This window comes from Erpetoichthys calabaricus, chromosome 7 (genome assembly GCF_900747795.2).
Source record: "Erpetoichthys calabaricus chromosome 7, fErpCal1.3, whole genome shotgun sequence".
NCBI classification, from domain to species: Eukaryota; Metazoa; Chordata; class Cladistia; order Polypteriformes; family Polypteridae; genus Erpetoichthys; species Erpetoichthys calabaricus.
The window spans coordinates 38,492,699-38,509,945 of NC_041400.2; the positions used below are offsets into that span (position 1 = coordinate 38,492,699).

Consider the following 17,247-nt stretch of genomic DNA (forward strand, 5'->3'; position numbering starts at 1 on the left):
CCCCGGGGCCCTGCCACCAAGGAGTTTTTTGACCACCTCGGTGACCTTTGAGTAACTGTACAATGAAAAATTAATAAGAAGCAGCACTTTTCCCATTTGCAAAAACAGTAGACACCAGTCCTCAATGACTCACGGCCCCAATTACAATTAAACATGCCTCTTTTTTGACTCAGACTCAGTTAAAGAAAATGTGTAAGCAATTTACAGATTTTAGTGTTCTAAGTGCAGATATCCGGCCACCTCACACCTATTAATGTTACTAATAATACAACTTCCTTTTAGGCATTTAAGTTTAATTAAAGTAGAATTCATTTCAAAAACTTAAAAGCAGTGAGTGGCATGGTAGTGTAGTATTAGAACTGCTGCCTCACAGATCAAGCTTCCTGGTTAGATAATGGAACTAATGTATTGATGATGGATCTGAACTTGGCATACAGTAACCAATCTAATAATTTAAGGACTTATCCACACTCATTAAACCCTGAAAGAGCCCTATTCGGATATTGTCATCCCAGCTCTATTGTTTAAGCTCTATTTTGCCATCACTTAACTATACAGTATAACAATATAGCATTTTTACATTTCTAAATCAATAATGCGGCAAAAATAGTTTCAAAAGGATAAAGACTTTTAAATCTTCTCAATGATCTCACATAAGAAGTTTTTTTAGATGTGCAATGACAAATTAACTCAAAAAGGCAGTTCTGTGAAATATGACTCAACAGGTGCAAAAACATATATAACAGCATTTCTAATTTTACTGTATATAGCATCAATACTGTAAAAAATACACGTTTGCTCTGTGCTTAAAATGTATTAGGACTATAATATTTATATTGTGGACATATTTCTCTACTTAAGGATACATTAGATGCAAAACTATCATATTAAACTCACCAAGCTAAAAAAAGCTAATGGATTCATTTATATATAGCAGTCAAATTATTGAACTGAAGTGTCTGAGTCGATTTCCTCCATTTTACAAGACACAATTGCAATTTTGTTCCCAATCCAATTTCTACAAGATGACCTTTCAGGAGCTGCTGTTGCAGTGCATCTGAAAATTCAGTTTAGTGCAAGTAAGCATCTTGAACACATCACAGTTCACTGAACACAATGACATTTCTCTCAATATAAATTTGTTTAGTAAAAAGATATTCTTCATCTAGGCAAAAGGGACCTGCTTGTGCTTAATATGAAAGAACTCTTCTAAATACACTTCCAACAGCAAATTGTGAAATTTAAAATGAAAGCCAAAAAAATGTCAAGATTCTAAAAGCACAATAAAAATAAATGAGGAAACTTTTTAAAGTATTTATATTTTATACTTATCCTTTTATTAACATACTGATACACTATGTGTTTTTTATTTAAGTTTAATGTCACTGTTCTCTGTGCCCACTATTATGGACTCTTTCATACAGGCAGACCAAATATGGTACACAGGGCACAGCATCTTCATTTAGAATTGCTGAGCCAAGCACAGGACTAGATAGCCACAGACAACTGGACAATTGAATAGTCAGCCAAAAGACAGACCAGTACATTTTTGTCTTCTGTCAGTACACTATTTTCTTTCCTTGTTGGGAGAATGAGAACTGAATGTAGGCATTGTGCTATTCCTGTATGTTTGAAGGTGGGGTTTGAGTCCTGTCCTGACCTTGTTTGGATTCGGAGCCATGGAGCCTGCTCATGGAGCAACCAGTATATAAGAATGGACACCTACGGCCAACACTTCGAAGCTTCTGGGCGGAAGAGTATGTCTGGCGGAAGAGTATGTCTTCCGTCCAAGGCCAGGCAGAAGATTATGTCTTCTGTCTGGCTAAAATCCTTTCAGCGTGGTGACAACAGATGACGGACTACACAGATCAAGATTCCCACGGCTTGATATGTCTGTCATAAGCTTCCCGTTTGTAATGCCGCGTGAAACCGTCAATAAAGAGCTAGAATTATCCTAACTTGTCGTGTAAGCTTGTAACCGTCATTTTGCATGCTGGGTGGGATAATACCTTTTTAATTTATAATAATTTATAATTCAGGTTAATTAAAACGCCGCAATATAGAAGAACACATTTCCAGAGAGCTAATGCCTCTTAAGGAAACATATACTTGCATGGTATTGGTGTCTTGTTTAGTACCTGGACTTTCTTTGGTCCAGTAAAAACAAGCAGTAGGATATGTGGAAAAAATGGCTAAAACATTTTATCTATTCAAATGTATTTCATCCATTAATGCTTATTTTAAACCTTATATCAATGGGTCTTATTCTTTTAAAACTTTATAAAAATGTGAAAAATTAAAAAATCTCTCTTCTAAACATAATTGTAGCAACTATAAATATCACAGAAAGGTGCAAATAAACAAAGATGAAAAATAAACAGTATTAAGCTGCTAACAGATGCTCCAGGATTAATAGACAGCTATTTAGCCAATTTCATAATTATCATTATATAATTTTGCTTTTTTTTTATTTAATTTTGTTCAAGTCTAAGGGCTTCTAAGCTAAATAATAATTTCCCAACAGTTATCAAGGCAATAAAGCCATGTAAAGGATATTCTTAAACTATTTTGGAATATTATTGCTTACTAGTACTTATTATTTGTCTGACGTCTATATCCAAGCCAACTTTCAACACTGCAGATACAATTGGTTACATTTCTGTTATTTTTCCCCAATTGGAGCACAGGCAGGTGAAGTCACTTGCTCATGGTCACAATGTGTTAGTAGTGGGACTTGAACTCACCACCTCAGAATATAAAGTCATTTGAAGTACTGTGGGTACAGGATTTAACACAACTAACTTAGCATCACACAGTCCTGTTTGATACTGGACAACTGTGTTCTGTCAGAGTGTTACTTTTTGGTTTCAGCATTTTGTGCACCAATTAACTGGGTATTGGGCAAGGTCATGGGGTCCAGCGGCTGTGGGGCATCTGTTGGTGAAGAATGGTTTACGGATCTTGACTTTGCTGACGATGCTGTGATCTTCACGGAGTCAATGGAGGCTCTGATCGGGGCGCTTGAGAGACTGTGCGAGGAGTCAGAGTGTCTGGGCTTGCGAGTGTCCTGGATAAAAACCATGATCCAGGCCTTTAATGACCTTTTGGGCACAGCCATCAGCAGTGTGTCTATTTGTGGAGAGAGTGTCGACCTTGTTTAGAGGTTTACTTACCTGGGCAGTGACATTCATGTCTCTGGTGACTCTTCCTATGAAGTCAGTAGACGGATTGGGAGAGCATGGGGGGTCATGAGGTCGCTGGAAAGGGGTGTGTGGTGCTCCCGATATCTATGCAAAAGGACGAAGGTCCAAGTCTTTAGAATCCTGGTGCTTCCTGTCTTGCTATATGGTTGTGAGACATGGACATTATCCAGTGACCTGAAACGAAGACTGGACTCCTTTGGTACTGTGTCTCTCCGGAAAATCCTTGGGTACTGTTGGTTTGACTTTGTGTCGAATTAACGGTTACTCATGGAGTCCCGAATGAGGCACATTACCTGCATTGTGAGGGAGAGTCAGTTACGGCACTATGGCCATGTGGCGCATTTCCCCGAGGGTGATCTAGCTCGTAAGATCTTCATTGTTGGGGACCCGTGTGGCTGGACCAGAACAATGGGTCGCCCACGTACCACCTGGCTGCAGCAGATAGAGGGTCATTTCCGGAGGGTGGGACTGGACCGCGTTTCTGCCTGGGGGGTTGTAAACTGGGATCCCGAGTTGTTTCGTTGTGTAGTGGGTGCTGCAACACACTGTACCAGTGCATGCTTCCCAACTTGACTTGCCTCCATTTAGATAGCGATACCTGTTTGCTTATTAATTTTTTAAAGTTTGTCCTGCTTCACTACTATGCAGGCGAAGAGTGTATATTTTATTTATTTATTTAAATACCTTCTGTAAAAAAAAAAAAAAAATTCCCCCGGAGGACAAATGAAGTTCATTCAATCAAAGAAAGTGTGGCTTAATGTTTTATGACCATCACTTCTCAGTGTTTAAGTTCTCCAGTAATGATACTAGTTGGGATTTTTGCTTTCCTCCTAGTTTGTTAACTAACCATTTTGTATTTCTTAGGCTAGGTGGATTTTATATTAGCATGATTTTGTTATGCTTAACCATTAAAAGTTACTATTGTTTTATCCAGTTAATATTGTGTGATGTACTTAGGCATTACCATTGTCTAAATTACGATATCTATGTATGAATGTAATGGGGTTCTAAGTAGAATATGGCAGGGTGAGTGATAATTAGGCATTCACCTGAGACTTTGTTTATGGGATCCCTATGTAAATGTGTATCTGTATGTATATTAATCTTAAGGTGCAAGAGTAGACCAACCTAGTAAAGGACGTGGTAAATCCCACATAACCCACGATGATTTAAAAAAATAAAAAAAAACTATTACAAGATTTTGTCCAGGTAAACAGTAGAGGACGGGATTTGAAAACAAGCACATTCATTTATTCATTAAACAGGAGATATAATAATTGCAGTCTTATTGCCATCACCTGTCATATGATAATACTTTCCTCACAGTGGGAAGTTTTGTTTTTCTTGCTATCTGTAAGATTTACTATATATTAGTCACATACTTTTCCCCAAAGAAACATTAATACTTCATACTAGCCCCACTAAACAAAAAAAATGTCTACTGATCATCTTGATCACATAGATGAATGACATTCACCAATTCAAAACTAGGAAGGAAGAAAGCAGCTCATAAGTATTAGGTAAACAGGGAATGGGAAGAGATTTTGTATGTCCAGTGTGCATTTATTAAACAGATGATCAAGGTATTTCCTTATGATGTTTTAAAAGGAAATATTGAGGGTTGCCTTGATCCATTTTCCTTTTAATAAACAAGGAGAAGAATGCATAGTAGAAAACCTGATAATAGAAGATGGGAAATGTCATGGAGATGGGGGATGTAAGTCTATCTCCTGTTAGATGTTTAAAAGACAAGAAGTCCAACAGGTATGTGATTAGACCAAAAGCCAACATTCAGTGTTTTTTTGTTTTTTTTAATCAATCAAGAATATTAAAATATAGAAATCAAAGCAAAACTCTTCCTCACTAATTCCTTTTTAATAGCCAAATTCTAAACAAGGATTCAAAAATGACTTCTTCAATAAAATGAAACAAGGCTCCAGGTTTTGTGGAGACTTCTACAAACATGTATAAATCTACTAATAAACACATACGACTTTCTGCATCACATCTGAAGGGCCAAAGATGTAGACACACTTTAAAGCCAGTAGAAGTCCACAGGGATTACCTATCAGCGAAGGCCTCTGTAAGTCTAACAGGCAGCCTAAGGTGTTGAAAACAGCTGCTGATTTTTGTTAAAATAATAACAAAAAATATATATTATAGATGATCCAGCACCCTGGCAAACGAGTAGAAGTGCTGTCTAATAAGGGCCCTGGGGTTTGAAGTGCAAGGGTTGCATTAGTAAAACATCCAAAGGCAATATGCTTGTAAGATCTAGGCCATGGACTTGTCTGAAGTTAAAAGAGAAAACATCTTATGACTGACTGATTTTCTTTAGGGGTGAACCTAGATCTCAATTTGCAGAACATTGTGAAAATCCTAAAGAGTGAACTTGTTGTAAATTACATATATGTTTGCATGATATTTATTACTATTCACTACATATTTGCATGTCTTCATCCAGTTTTGACATAAGTAAACCTTGCTGAGAGTCTAATTATTTGACGCAATATTTGTGACACAGAACAGTAAAAACATTATTAATACTTTTTTGTTTAAGAGTTTAACTAATTTGTTAAGACATATGAAACTCTTTCACCGAACAAAATCCAGAAACCATTAGTCTACAAAGAAAAAAAAAACATTTCAAAGAATTAACCTAACTTAAAAATAAAGAAACCTGATAAAAATAATTTAGGGTAATTTAAATTCGATGGGAAACTTTAGCTTGAATGGTGTGCTAACTAAATGAATTTGACAAAGAAACAATGCATGGGCTACCACATACAGTCAAAGTCAGAACTTTATACTTGGAATGAATTCTTTAAAACTCACTTAATAACCCCTCCACAGATTTATACTAACAAATTATAAATCTGGCATATTAATTAAAAAGACATCTAACTGTCACTCATATTACCAAATGAATGGTAGTTACCAGGTTTATTTTTTTCCAACAAGGTTCAAAGACAGATTATTTCACTTTTTATTGACTGTATCACAATTACAGTGGGTCACAAGTTTATATACACTTTGTTAACTGTGCCTTTCAACAGCTTGGAAAATTCCAGACAATTATGTCAATCCTTTAGTCAATTAGACAATTAGCTTCTGATAGCCAATTAGCCTAATTGGAGTCAACATGTGGATGTGTGTTAAGGCCTACCATCCAACTCACTGCCTGTTTGACTGCCAAAAAGTCAAAAAAAATTATGGACATCCACAAATGTGGTTTGTCCTTGGGAACAATTTCCAAATGCCTGAAAGTTCCACATTCATCTGTACAAACAAGAATACGCAAGTATAAACACCATGGAATACCACAGTTGTCATACTGCTCAGGAAGGAGACACACATTGTCTCCTTTAGAAGAATGTATTTTTGGCACGGAAAAAGTATAAATCAATCCCAGAACAACAGCAAAGGACCTTGTGAAGTTGTTGGAGGAAATAGGCAGACAGGTACCAAAAAATGAGCCTTATATCGAAATTACCTAAAAGGCTGCTCAGCAAGGAAGAAGCCACTGCTCTAAAGACACCATAAAAAAGCCTGACTGAAGTTTTCAATGATACATGGGGAAAAAGATCTTACTTTGTGGAGAAATGTCCTCTGATGAATCCAAGATGTGACTGTTTGGCCATAATGACCATTTTTAAGTTTGGAGGAAAAAATGTGAGGCATGCAAGCCAAAGAACACCATCCCAAGTATGGAGGTGGGAGCATCATGTTGTGGAGTTGCTTTGCTACAGGAGACTGGTGCACTTCACAAAACAGATGGCATCATGTGGAAGGAAAATTATGTAGATATACTGCAGCAACATCTCAACAGCTAAGTAAGGAAACTGAAGCTGTAAGTGGATATATCAGGATGAGAACTTTTTGTAATCATGTAATCAATCAGGGTAATGTGGTGTAACAGTGGGCAACAGCATCATATAGATCTAGCAGACTTGATTCATATCCATGTCTGGTCATTGCCTGTGTGGATTCTGCAGATTTTCCTCACTAACATTTGAACTTTTCCCTCTGTAGTTTAGTTTTCCCCTTCAAAATTAACCATGTTGTGGCGGGTGGCTGGAACCCAACCCTGTTGGAACCAGTGGCCACCACCAGGGCACGCATGGACCTTTTCAGGGCCTTATTTGGCCACACTTCTGCTACACCCAGATGTGTGGCCAGAAGAAGCTCGTTGGGCACCTGAAGTTCTTCTGGGTGCCCTATAAAAAGGGGCTAGTCCCCACCATTCTTCGGCCAGAGTCGGAAGGAACAGAACAAAGCCTATGGAGGAGTGGAGGAGATGGACAGGCAGCAAGGAAGGGACTGAACTGTGTGTTACTTACAAGAGAAAAGCTAAGCAAAATGACATCTTTTATTGGCTAACTAAAAAGATTACAATATGCAAGCTTTCGAGGCAACTCAGGCCCCTTCTTCAGGCAAGATGTAATCTTGCAATTTTTACTTACAATAAAGATTTGTGCACACTTTATTGTAAATAAACTGGGTATTTTGTTTGGACCTGTGTCCTGACTGTGTGTGTCCGGGTCTGGCTTCAAAATGCATATAGTTGGATGGATAGGCAATAATTAAGTCAGAAATGAATATAAATATATGAACCAAAAATGTCTTGTCCATAGCATTACAATATCTACAAGTGGCAGCAGTTTTCATATCTATTTCAGGTTGAGAAGGCCATGTCAGAGTTGCAGGAGTATGAAGGTAGCATAACTAGATTAATGATAACATTTGTAGAGACATTTGTAGAGAACTGTGTGTCTACAAAAACAATCTATTTCCTAATCAAAAATCATGGCTCACCAGTGACATCTGTAATTTACTGAAGACTCTCATGTATTCATACCTTGGCAATACCTAGTCAAACAAGAAATGAAGGTAAAAAGCTCAGTAAAGTAATTAAATTTACTAAAAGTCAAAGTCATTCACTCAGAAAATGGAACCAATGTAGGAAGCACTTCAAGTTAGAGAATATTTTATTTGTGGCACCCTCTAGATGATAATCACCTTTTTCCACCCTCTCGAAACTTATACAGTTTTTAATGTTTAGAAAACATATGGGATTGAAATCATTTAGAGATTTGTATATAAATAATGTCTTTGCATCCTACGAAGAATTACACTCTAAATTTAGTTTCCCATCAAAACAATTTTTCCCCACTATCTTCAAATTAGAAACTTTGCTAAACAAAATTTGACCATTTTTTCTCATCTTCCACCTATTTATATTCCAGAAGAGGTATTGATCAGTCTTGAAGACTCAGACAGCATTTCTATAATATAAAAAAAAATTAAAGTCTGTTCCTTTTAAAGATCCCAAAGTAAAGTGGGAAAAGGATCCCTTACTCAACATTTCAGAAAAGGAGTGGAAGGCAGCCATGCACAGATTTCACTCGAGCTCCATATGTGCAAAGCATACAATTATTCAACTTAAAATTATACATCGAGCACATCGGTCTCATTTAAAATTGTCCAAAATGTCTCCAGGACAACATCGAACCTGTGAACGTAGCAATCAAATTCCAGCATCATTGGGCCAAATGTTTTGTGGATGCACCAAATTAACATAATTTTGGACCAAAATCTTTATATGCCTTTCAGACAGCGGTGCAGTCACAATCCATCATAATCCATTAACAGCTGTGTTTGGTGTACTTCCAGATGGGCTTAAAGTGATGAAGGACAAACAAACTGTAATGGCCTTTACTTCACTATTGGCACGTAGACTAGTCTTGTTCAACTGGAAGAATCCTAACCCACCTCTGTTAAGTCAGTAGGTAACTGATGTTATATATTATTTGAAATTGGAAAAAATCTAATTCTCTTTTAGAGGATCTGTATAAAGCATTTTTAAAACCTAGCAGGATCTAATCAATAATATTTTACAATAAGCACTTATATTGGGAGAAAGACTCCTTTCCCTCTATACTACTCTCAAAAGTTTTACTCTGGCTGTTGGCCTCTCTCTCATACTCATGGGAGGGGGTTGAATTGAATTTAGCTTTTTAAGTTTGACTTGATTGTATGGAATGTTACATGCTTTAAATAAATTCAATAAAAGTTTACAAAAATATATCAAAATGTGGATAAGATGGACACGGAGTATGGCTGTAGTCATGATTCACTTATATTGCATTAGACTTTACATGTACTCATGAATTACAAACTAAAGCCTAATGTAATCACATCCACATTTGCAAACTGCCTTCCTAAAGACTGATGTCAGCTGCACCAAGTGATTCATGCATTCCTATTTCTATTAATCATGTAAGAAGGATGCTTAAACAAGTCAAGGACCATAAGGCATTGGATCCACATGGAATTACAGGTGATTTTTAAAAAAAAAAAACATAGCTACAATTTAACTTGCATTTTTACTGAAATCTTTACAATCTCTCAGATAGAAGTTGTAATTCATACTATTACCAAAAAATATTAAATTACCCCTGTGCCGTAGAACAATGGCCAACAATGAAAAAACAGCTAGGACAACAATCTCTAATAATAATAATAATTCATTACATTTATATAGCACTTTTCTCAGTACTCAAAGCGCTATCCACACAGGGAGGAACTGGGAAGCGAACCCACAATCTTCCACAGTCTCCTTACTGCAAAGCAGCAGCACTACCACTGCGCCACCTGTGAGGATAATTTCATTAATTTAATCTAATTTAATATCAATAAAACCAAGGAGTTGCTCATAGACCTCAAGAAGCAGGAAGATGACCATATTCCCATCAACACTGGGCTGGATGCTGTGAAAAAGGTCAGCAGCTTCAAATTTCTTGTAGTCACAATGACAGGTAAGCTGAAACAAACACATCATCAGAAATGCTCACCAGCATCTACAAATGTCTGAGGAAAGCCCAGATTTCTACATGTTTGTGCACCACTTACACAGTGCAGTCTATCTTCACTGGCTGCATTACATCCTGATACAATAATAATAATAATAATAATATACTTTGTTAAAATAGCACCTATCCCGTGCTAATGCCGCTTAATACACCTGCTTAGCTCAGGACTGCAAAGAACTATAGAGGTGGGGAAGATAGCAAGGAATATTACTGGCATATAGCACCCTCCTGTTCAGAATATACATAGTACATGCTGATTCTGAAAGGCAAAGAGTATTACCAAGGACCTTCGTCACTCTCTACAGTCAATATTGTCCCCTCCTCTTTTCCAGAAAATGGCACAGGACGACTGGCACTTGTATGGATTCAGAGAGTTTTTATCCACAGATCACATAAGGACTGTTAGTAGTCACTCATATTACCAAATGAATAGTAGTTACCAGTTATACATATAATAGTTTACTGTGTCTACGTGCATGTGTAATATAAAATCTATATATACACACACACGTAATGTGTTTTGTGTATGATGTTATATCTTTCTTTTTGTCTGTTTTTGATATAGTACTACTGTCAATACTCCGCTTAAAGTAAGAATTTCACTATAGCTCAGTATGTACATGTGATAATGAACTTGAACAGAATCATAAACCATAAAACATGGTTTACAAAGCTTGCATATACCATTTGAAAATATCATTACATTATCATAATTAAAGCCACATCTGAAAAAAAAAACTGACCTATTATTTTTCAACATATTGCCCATTATTATTATACAACATATATTATTTTAATCAACCGAGTTTATTCTTGTACAGCACTCTGCAAGGAATACTGGCACAGAGCAGTTACACATATTTACAATAAAATTAAGTTACTAAATTAAACGTTTACATTGATACACACAAGTTATGGTAATCATGCAGTACAACAAAACTCAATTTCATTGTCAACATAGATCGATTATGACATAATAATTGACAAGTTAATAGAAAAAATTCCTGAGGGGGAAAAAAAAGAAAAAAAAAAACAACTACTCCCTGGGGTGGCCTGATGACCTTAGTCAACTGCCTATTCTCTGCTTCCGGGGCTTTCAACCATACAATCACAAGCTGAAATCAAAAAACTGGGAAGATGTGCCAATTAATCAATTATTGGTCAAATCTGGCTGATTTTTATTTTTATGAACAATTGGCTGATCTGTTTTTAACTGAGTAATTATTTTTATTTTTAATGATCAAATAGAAAAGCCTGTTGTATGTGTGACAATAAAATATATGCCTCTTACTAAAAGAGGACAAACTACGAAAATGTGCTTCGTCTGGGAGTTAATGTGGTGAAACATGCCACATTTCTTTCCTCACAACATTTCAATACCAAACATATAGATGGTAATAATAACAAAAAACCTGTTACCATTATCTCACCTGTCAAGGCATGCAACATTTATAAGAAATTTAATATATGGATAAAACACTAAAAGGCTAAAACATTACAAAAATGATACCATGAAACCTTTTTAAATTGTAGAATTATTTAGCATACACTGCTAATAGTAATACATACTGTCCTTTGTGTGCTCATATCCACAGCCATTCTGGTAAGCGAACATACTGGTATTTTAGAAAGATAAATTAAATCTGCTAATTCAGAATAACAAATGGAGGTGTCAGACCCTGAGGTGACATGGGGTTGGACATACAAATAAGGAATCACAATTGCCTCCCCATCTTTCTGTAGACATGCTAAACTCCCTTTATGAATAACTTAAGAGGAAATTACATAATTTGAACAGATAATAATATAGAAACTGTCAGAAGATGGTATGCTATAATATATACACAGAATATCTTAAAGACCAGTTCTACTTTAACAAAGTTTTTAAAATGTTGAACAGAAAACCTATACGTTAATGGGTCCTTCCATTAATAAAATTAGTTTAAGTAGCTAACTATATCTTTGCAACTGCAGGGAAACGGGGACTTGACTAAGTAATTGCTGAGAATGTTCCATTTTACTACTCCAAAATACTTCTAAAAACTTACAAAGGCTCATTTTGACTCTAACACAAAGTACTTGATGACTTGACACAGTTCAAACTAAGAAAGTCAACTTTGATCATCTAATTTTACCTCTAAAACACATTGCTTAGGACTCGGACATACAATTAGAAATGTATTTTAGAAATGCTACTAATTAATACTGTACTGTAGCTTAAACTTGGCAGCATTCCCAAATCTCATCACACAGACTCGCAGGTGGGGGAGAATGGCTATATATTTTATAAAGAGCTTTTAGGCACATACTGTGTAATACATTCTTTAACACATCTTCTATACAGAACTTCTGGCTTGTGTCTGATGCTGCTGGGCCAGTTTCGGAATCGCGGGAACCCTGAATTGGATGAGGCAAGTTTGGGAATGTGGTATTAATTGAATGCAGAAGTCTCCTGGCCAGCATAAAGAAAAAGGGTCAATGATGTTATTGATGTTGATATGGCCATCTTATACCTGGAATGCATGAAACCGTATACACTGTCACCTAAGAGTGTGAAAAAGGTTTAAGTGTACAGCACTGAACAGGATTTTCTACCCCCAAATTCTTCTCTCAAAAATTAATTACAAAAAAGGAATGAACATTGCTGCTATACTCAGATGTTTAAACAAATACCAGATAGGTGGAATATACATTTAGCAGCAGTCAGAAATCTACTTGAAGAAAAAACATATTATGCAAATTTTAAAAAAATTTTTTACTTAAATGATTCATATATTGCTAGGCACAAACATGTTTAAAATAACAGTACCTAAGATTATTTTGTTAAGTCAACAGAATTAACAACCTCATAATTTCAAAGTACACAATCAAATGTTCAACTAATGTTAAGGAAAAAGCAAAATTCAAAACATTTTCAGAAATAACCCTTACATAGGTGTCTTCTTGAAAATGATGATAGAGGCCAAATACTCTCTGGTCTTTTTCTGGTCCCTTCTCTAGATGACATCAGGTCAAATCATTATGTACAATCTTGTTCAATTTTCACGACATTTAGACATTTCCCTTGCTGCTACTTTCAATAAACTCTCCACAGACATACTGTATTAAACAGTTAGATCAAAAAGGTAGCAGACTGAAACAAAGCTACAGCATGTCAGTGTTGTGTGTTATAATAAAGAGGCTAACTCCACATTTACAGCTTCTAACACAATTCAACAGAGTATGTAGTTCCCCTTAGTATCAAAAACGCAACCAAAAACTTTTCTGGTGTCTCAAAAGGTACATCAAAGAACCAGCAGAGTTCTGCAACAATAGTAGTTTATAGAAGAGACAAAGAAGAAGAATCTTTAATGAAATGGTTACCACACAAAAGTATTAAAAAAAGGATTTAAAAGCAGATGATCCAAAGCAAACAGCTTCATCCATAAAACATGATACAGGTAAAGTCATGGCTTGAGTATGCAAAGAATTATAAACACAGAATATTACTGATGATGCAACCAGTGACTGACTTCAAACATGAAGTGAAACATCTGGTCTTCTAATATGCTACAAACTGTCTTATGACTGATTGGTTATTTATTCAGGAAAAGGACTTGAGAAATTAAGAGGCAAATGGCAATGCCTTTCAAAGTAGTGTATTTATACACTGAATATGTTTTAACAAAAATGACAATTTTTATTGCAAAGTTACATGATTAAATTCAATGTCAGCAGATATCTTGAATTCAAATACTAAAATTTATTGCTTTTTTAAGAAGAGGCTAAAGTAATAAAAATTTCCTTTGCCTCAAAATTTGCACAAGGGGTTGTTGCAAAAGTTCAAAACAATATGAAATTGAGTTTGCACAAAACATTATATAAAATAATGCAACCAAAGAGCAATTTCAAGTGTTGAACATGTTTCCAAAGAATACATAAAACAAGCATATTCACATATCCTAGGCAAAAGTGATGGGAAGGCGTGAATAAGGATATAATTCTTCAATTATTATACACCATTTTGGGTGTTATGATTTTCATCTGAAATAAACAAAAACAACTTAAAGATGCCTATACAAAGTAAGGTGCTTATCATTGTAGTATCATAAGTATGACACAATACATTCCAAACCTCAATAGAAATGTCAACTATAAATTATTTTGCATGCTACTTAATATCCGATTTCTATTCAGATATTAATATTTAAATCAATAGGCAAGTGCATTTTATTTAAATTTCCACACCAAATAAGAAAGATCATTAGTCAAATAATTCTGGCACTAAAGAATATAAGATTAGACTTTTAGATATTACTTTGCCTACAATTTTTATACATGCAGGAAGAAATACATTTTTTGCATTCCAAAAGTGACATATCAATTGTAAATAACATACAATTATGATTTTAATTAAAACAGGTATTTAATTATGATTTATATAAAACAACTACTAACCTTTTCACTGCATCCCGTTTTTGACTGTCTATGCTATCCCACCATTTAGAGAAGTACGAAATTTCTGACCACAGAAATTTTCTTTTTTCATCTTCATGTAGCTTCACTACCATATTGTTAAGTATGTGCTGTGTCTGGTCCCTGTAGTATTCATCAAATGTCTTCAACCAACCTAAAAAAGCAAAATACACATCAATCAATCTTTATCAGCAAGGGTGTGAATTAATAGAAAATTAAAAACCTAATTTCACATTTTGGAATTATAGACCCCTTTTATTCACTCTGCATTACAACAAAAACATTACAACAAATGAAGCAATATTTAAAACTGCAATAGAAATAGCACATTACTACTTTTCCAAAAAGTCACTTCCGATTTTGTTAAAAAGATGTACCATCCTTCCAAATTTTAAGTAGCTATCACTTAAGACTTTCTGATTTTAAAATTTAGGGGTAAATCCCCTACGTCCCTAACAATAGAAAAAATAAATACCCAAAAATCTCAAAAATACCTTGATGGATCTAGTTGAAATTTTGCAACATTATAGAAAAAGAAAATTAGCACACAATTTTTTTGTATATTAATAATATTAATTTACATGCTTTGTGCTATACTGAGAGCGAGAAGTATGCAAACAAAGGATGAAGCAGAAGAGGCAACCGTCCACATGAATAGCACCATTAATCAAAAAGGTAGACAGACCATTGAAGAAAGGGCATGTTCTGGACAGGAAAAATGAGACGTAATCACATTGTAAAATGGAAAGAGAGAGTTCGGCGAAGTTCAAGGAAGATGCAAAGCTCAATGGTTAGTTAAGTGCTGTTGTTTGCTGTAGACTACCAGTACTCTTAGGGCTCGTTTATACTGCACACTCAGAACGTATACGCGCCCGCATCATGGCTCCCACGCGTTTCCAGTGTTCATTTGACGCGTCCTCTGAGCAGGTCCTCAGAAATTAATGCGACATGTGCACGAGTTGCAGTACCAGCAAAAAGTCGGGGGGCGCAGTTTGCTAAAAGTTGGAATGTGACGTCAGAGTCTCTGTTTACTATCTAAATGTGAAAGAAAGTCACTTTGCGAATCCACGAGGTCAATGTGCGCGCCTCAGTGTTCGATGAATGGTTCGATGTGGTGAAGCAAAATGCTGACATACAAATGCATTCGTGGTTCTTTTATATTCAAGCGTCGCATATTCCCGATCCTAACGACACGATACATTTTAAAAGTCTCACATACCGTCTTCTGTGCAGTCTTTTTTTTAGGGCTTCCTCCGGACCTGACAGCAGCGGCAAACAGCAACAGATTGCCACACAGAACACATTAAATTTATGATATTCCAACTCTCTGCACATTTAGAATCCTAAGATTTATGCTTGATTTCACTTTCATGATGAAATGCATTAAAGTATGTATGTTACATTTTACAGATAATTCGTTAATTTCATTTAAGTAATGAATACTGTTAATAATTACACACATGGGGGTGACACGGTGGCAGAGCAGTAGCACTGCTGTCTTGAAGGGGGTCACGTCGCTGGTACTCTCTGCCTGGAGTTTGCATGTTTTCCTTCTGGGTTTCCACAGTGTGCTCCGGTTTCCTTCCAAAGATATGCACATTTGGTTACACTAAAATGACGCTAGTGTATGTGAGTGCTTGTATTCACTTTGCGATGAGCTGATGCCCATCCAGGGATTGTTTCAGCCTCATGCCCAATGCTTGCTGGAATGGACACATCCCTGGATTGATGGATTTAATCATTAAACATCCTTTTCAGAGATATTGCGGTAAGGTGTCATCGGAATTTAATGGGTGTTCCAGGCAATTCATAACACAGTGAAGCCGAACCAGTTCTCACCGTGATGACATGCTGCCACCTGGTGGATTCCTCTAGATTTCCGTAAAGTACGCGCGTAAATAGAAATAGTAAAACGCTTGTGTAGCAGAAGCGTCCGCTGCAGCATGCATCGCGTGAAGTATAAACCAGGCCTTAAATGTATACCTGGCTCACATTTTGGTTATCCCTTCTGCTCTGTCGACTTCCTGGCATGAAGTATCAAGTGCTGTGAGGTGTTCTTACACAAACAAGCAAGAGGGGAAGGGATAACGGAGACAGTCTGGACCCTCTGCGGAGTGTCGAGGGGCCACAAAGCACTCACACATGAACAACGAGCGACGTAGATATCGATTGAGGAGATTACTGACCCATGGAGTTTCAGAACCAATTGGGATATTCCTCAAACGGTGAAAGACACGATAAGAGCTGTGTGGCTTTTCCAAATTGCAGCATGGAAGGGCAAGTAAGTGGTGCAATAACAGCTTTTAAAGTGCTACTCTGCATCCAAAAAAATTGTAGGAACCTAGCTGATCACCTCTTTCAATTCAAAAGAATACACCTTTCTGTAAAATTATGTTTTGCAATGACCATCAACAAAAGCCAAATCCTTAGGAATGGCAGGAAAAAGCAGGAATTGATCTATGATAGGAATGTTTACTCATGGGCAACTGGAAATTTCATGTGCTACTGTCAGCACTGAATCACAATGGATTTAATTTGGTTTTTGGACACTGATTAACAGTAAAAGACTCAATATCAAAGTGAGAACAGTTCTCTCCAGAGTGGTCTAAATTGAGTACAAAAATGAAACACAAAATAATTGTCTGAATAAGTAAATCACTCCTTCAAGTCAGTATGTAGTAGATGCAGCCTTGGCAGCCATGAGAGCCTTGAGTTTG

At 36.2% G+C, this 17,247-nt stretch overlaps 1 protein-coding gene across 1 annotated transcript in view; it reads right to left on the minus strand.

Moving 5' to 3' along the window:
- The window catches only part of man2a1 (mannosidase, alpha, class 2A, member 1), a 516,515-nt gene that overhangs the window by 333,019 nt on the left and 166,249 nt on the right, over nucleotides 1–17,247 (minus strand). Inside the window, exon 4 of the mRNA XM_028804824.2 lies at nucleotides 14,513–14,684. Coding sequence (XP_028660657.1) covers nucleotides 14,513–14,684 — 172 coding nt within the window. The remainder of the gene's footprint in view (nucleotides 1–14,512; nucleotides 14,685–17,247) is intronic.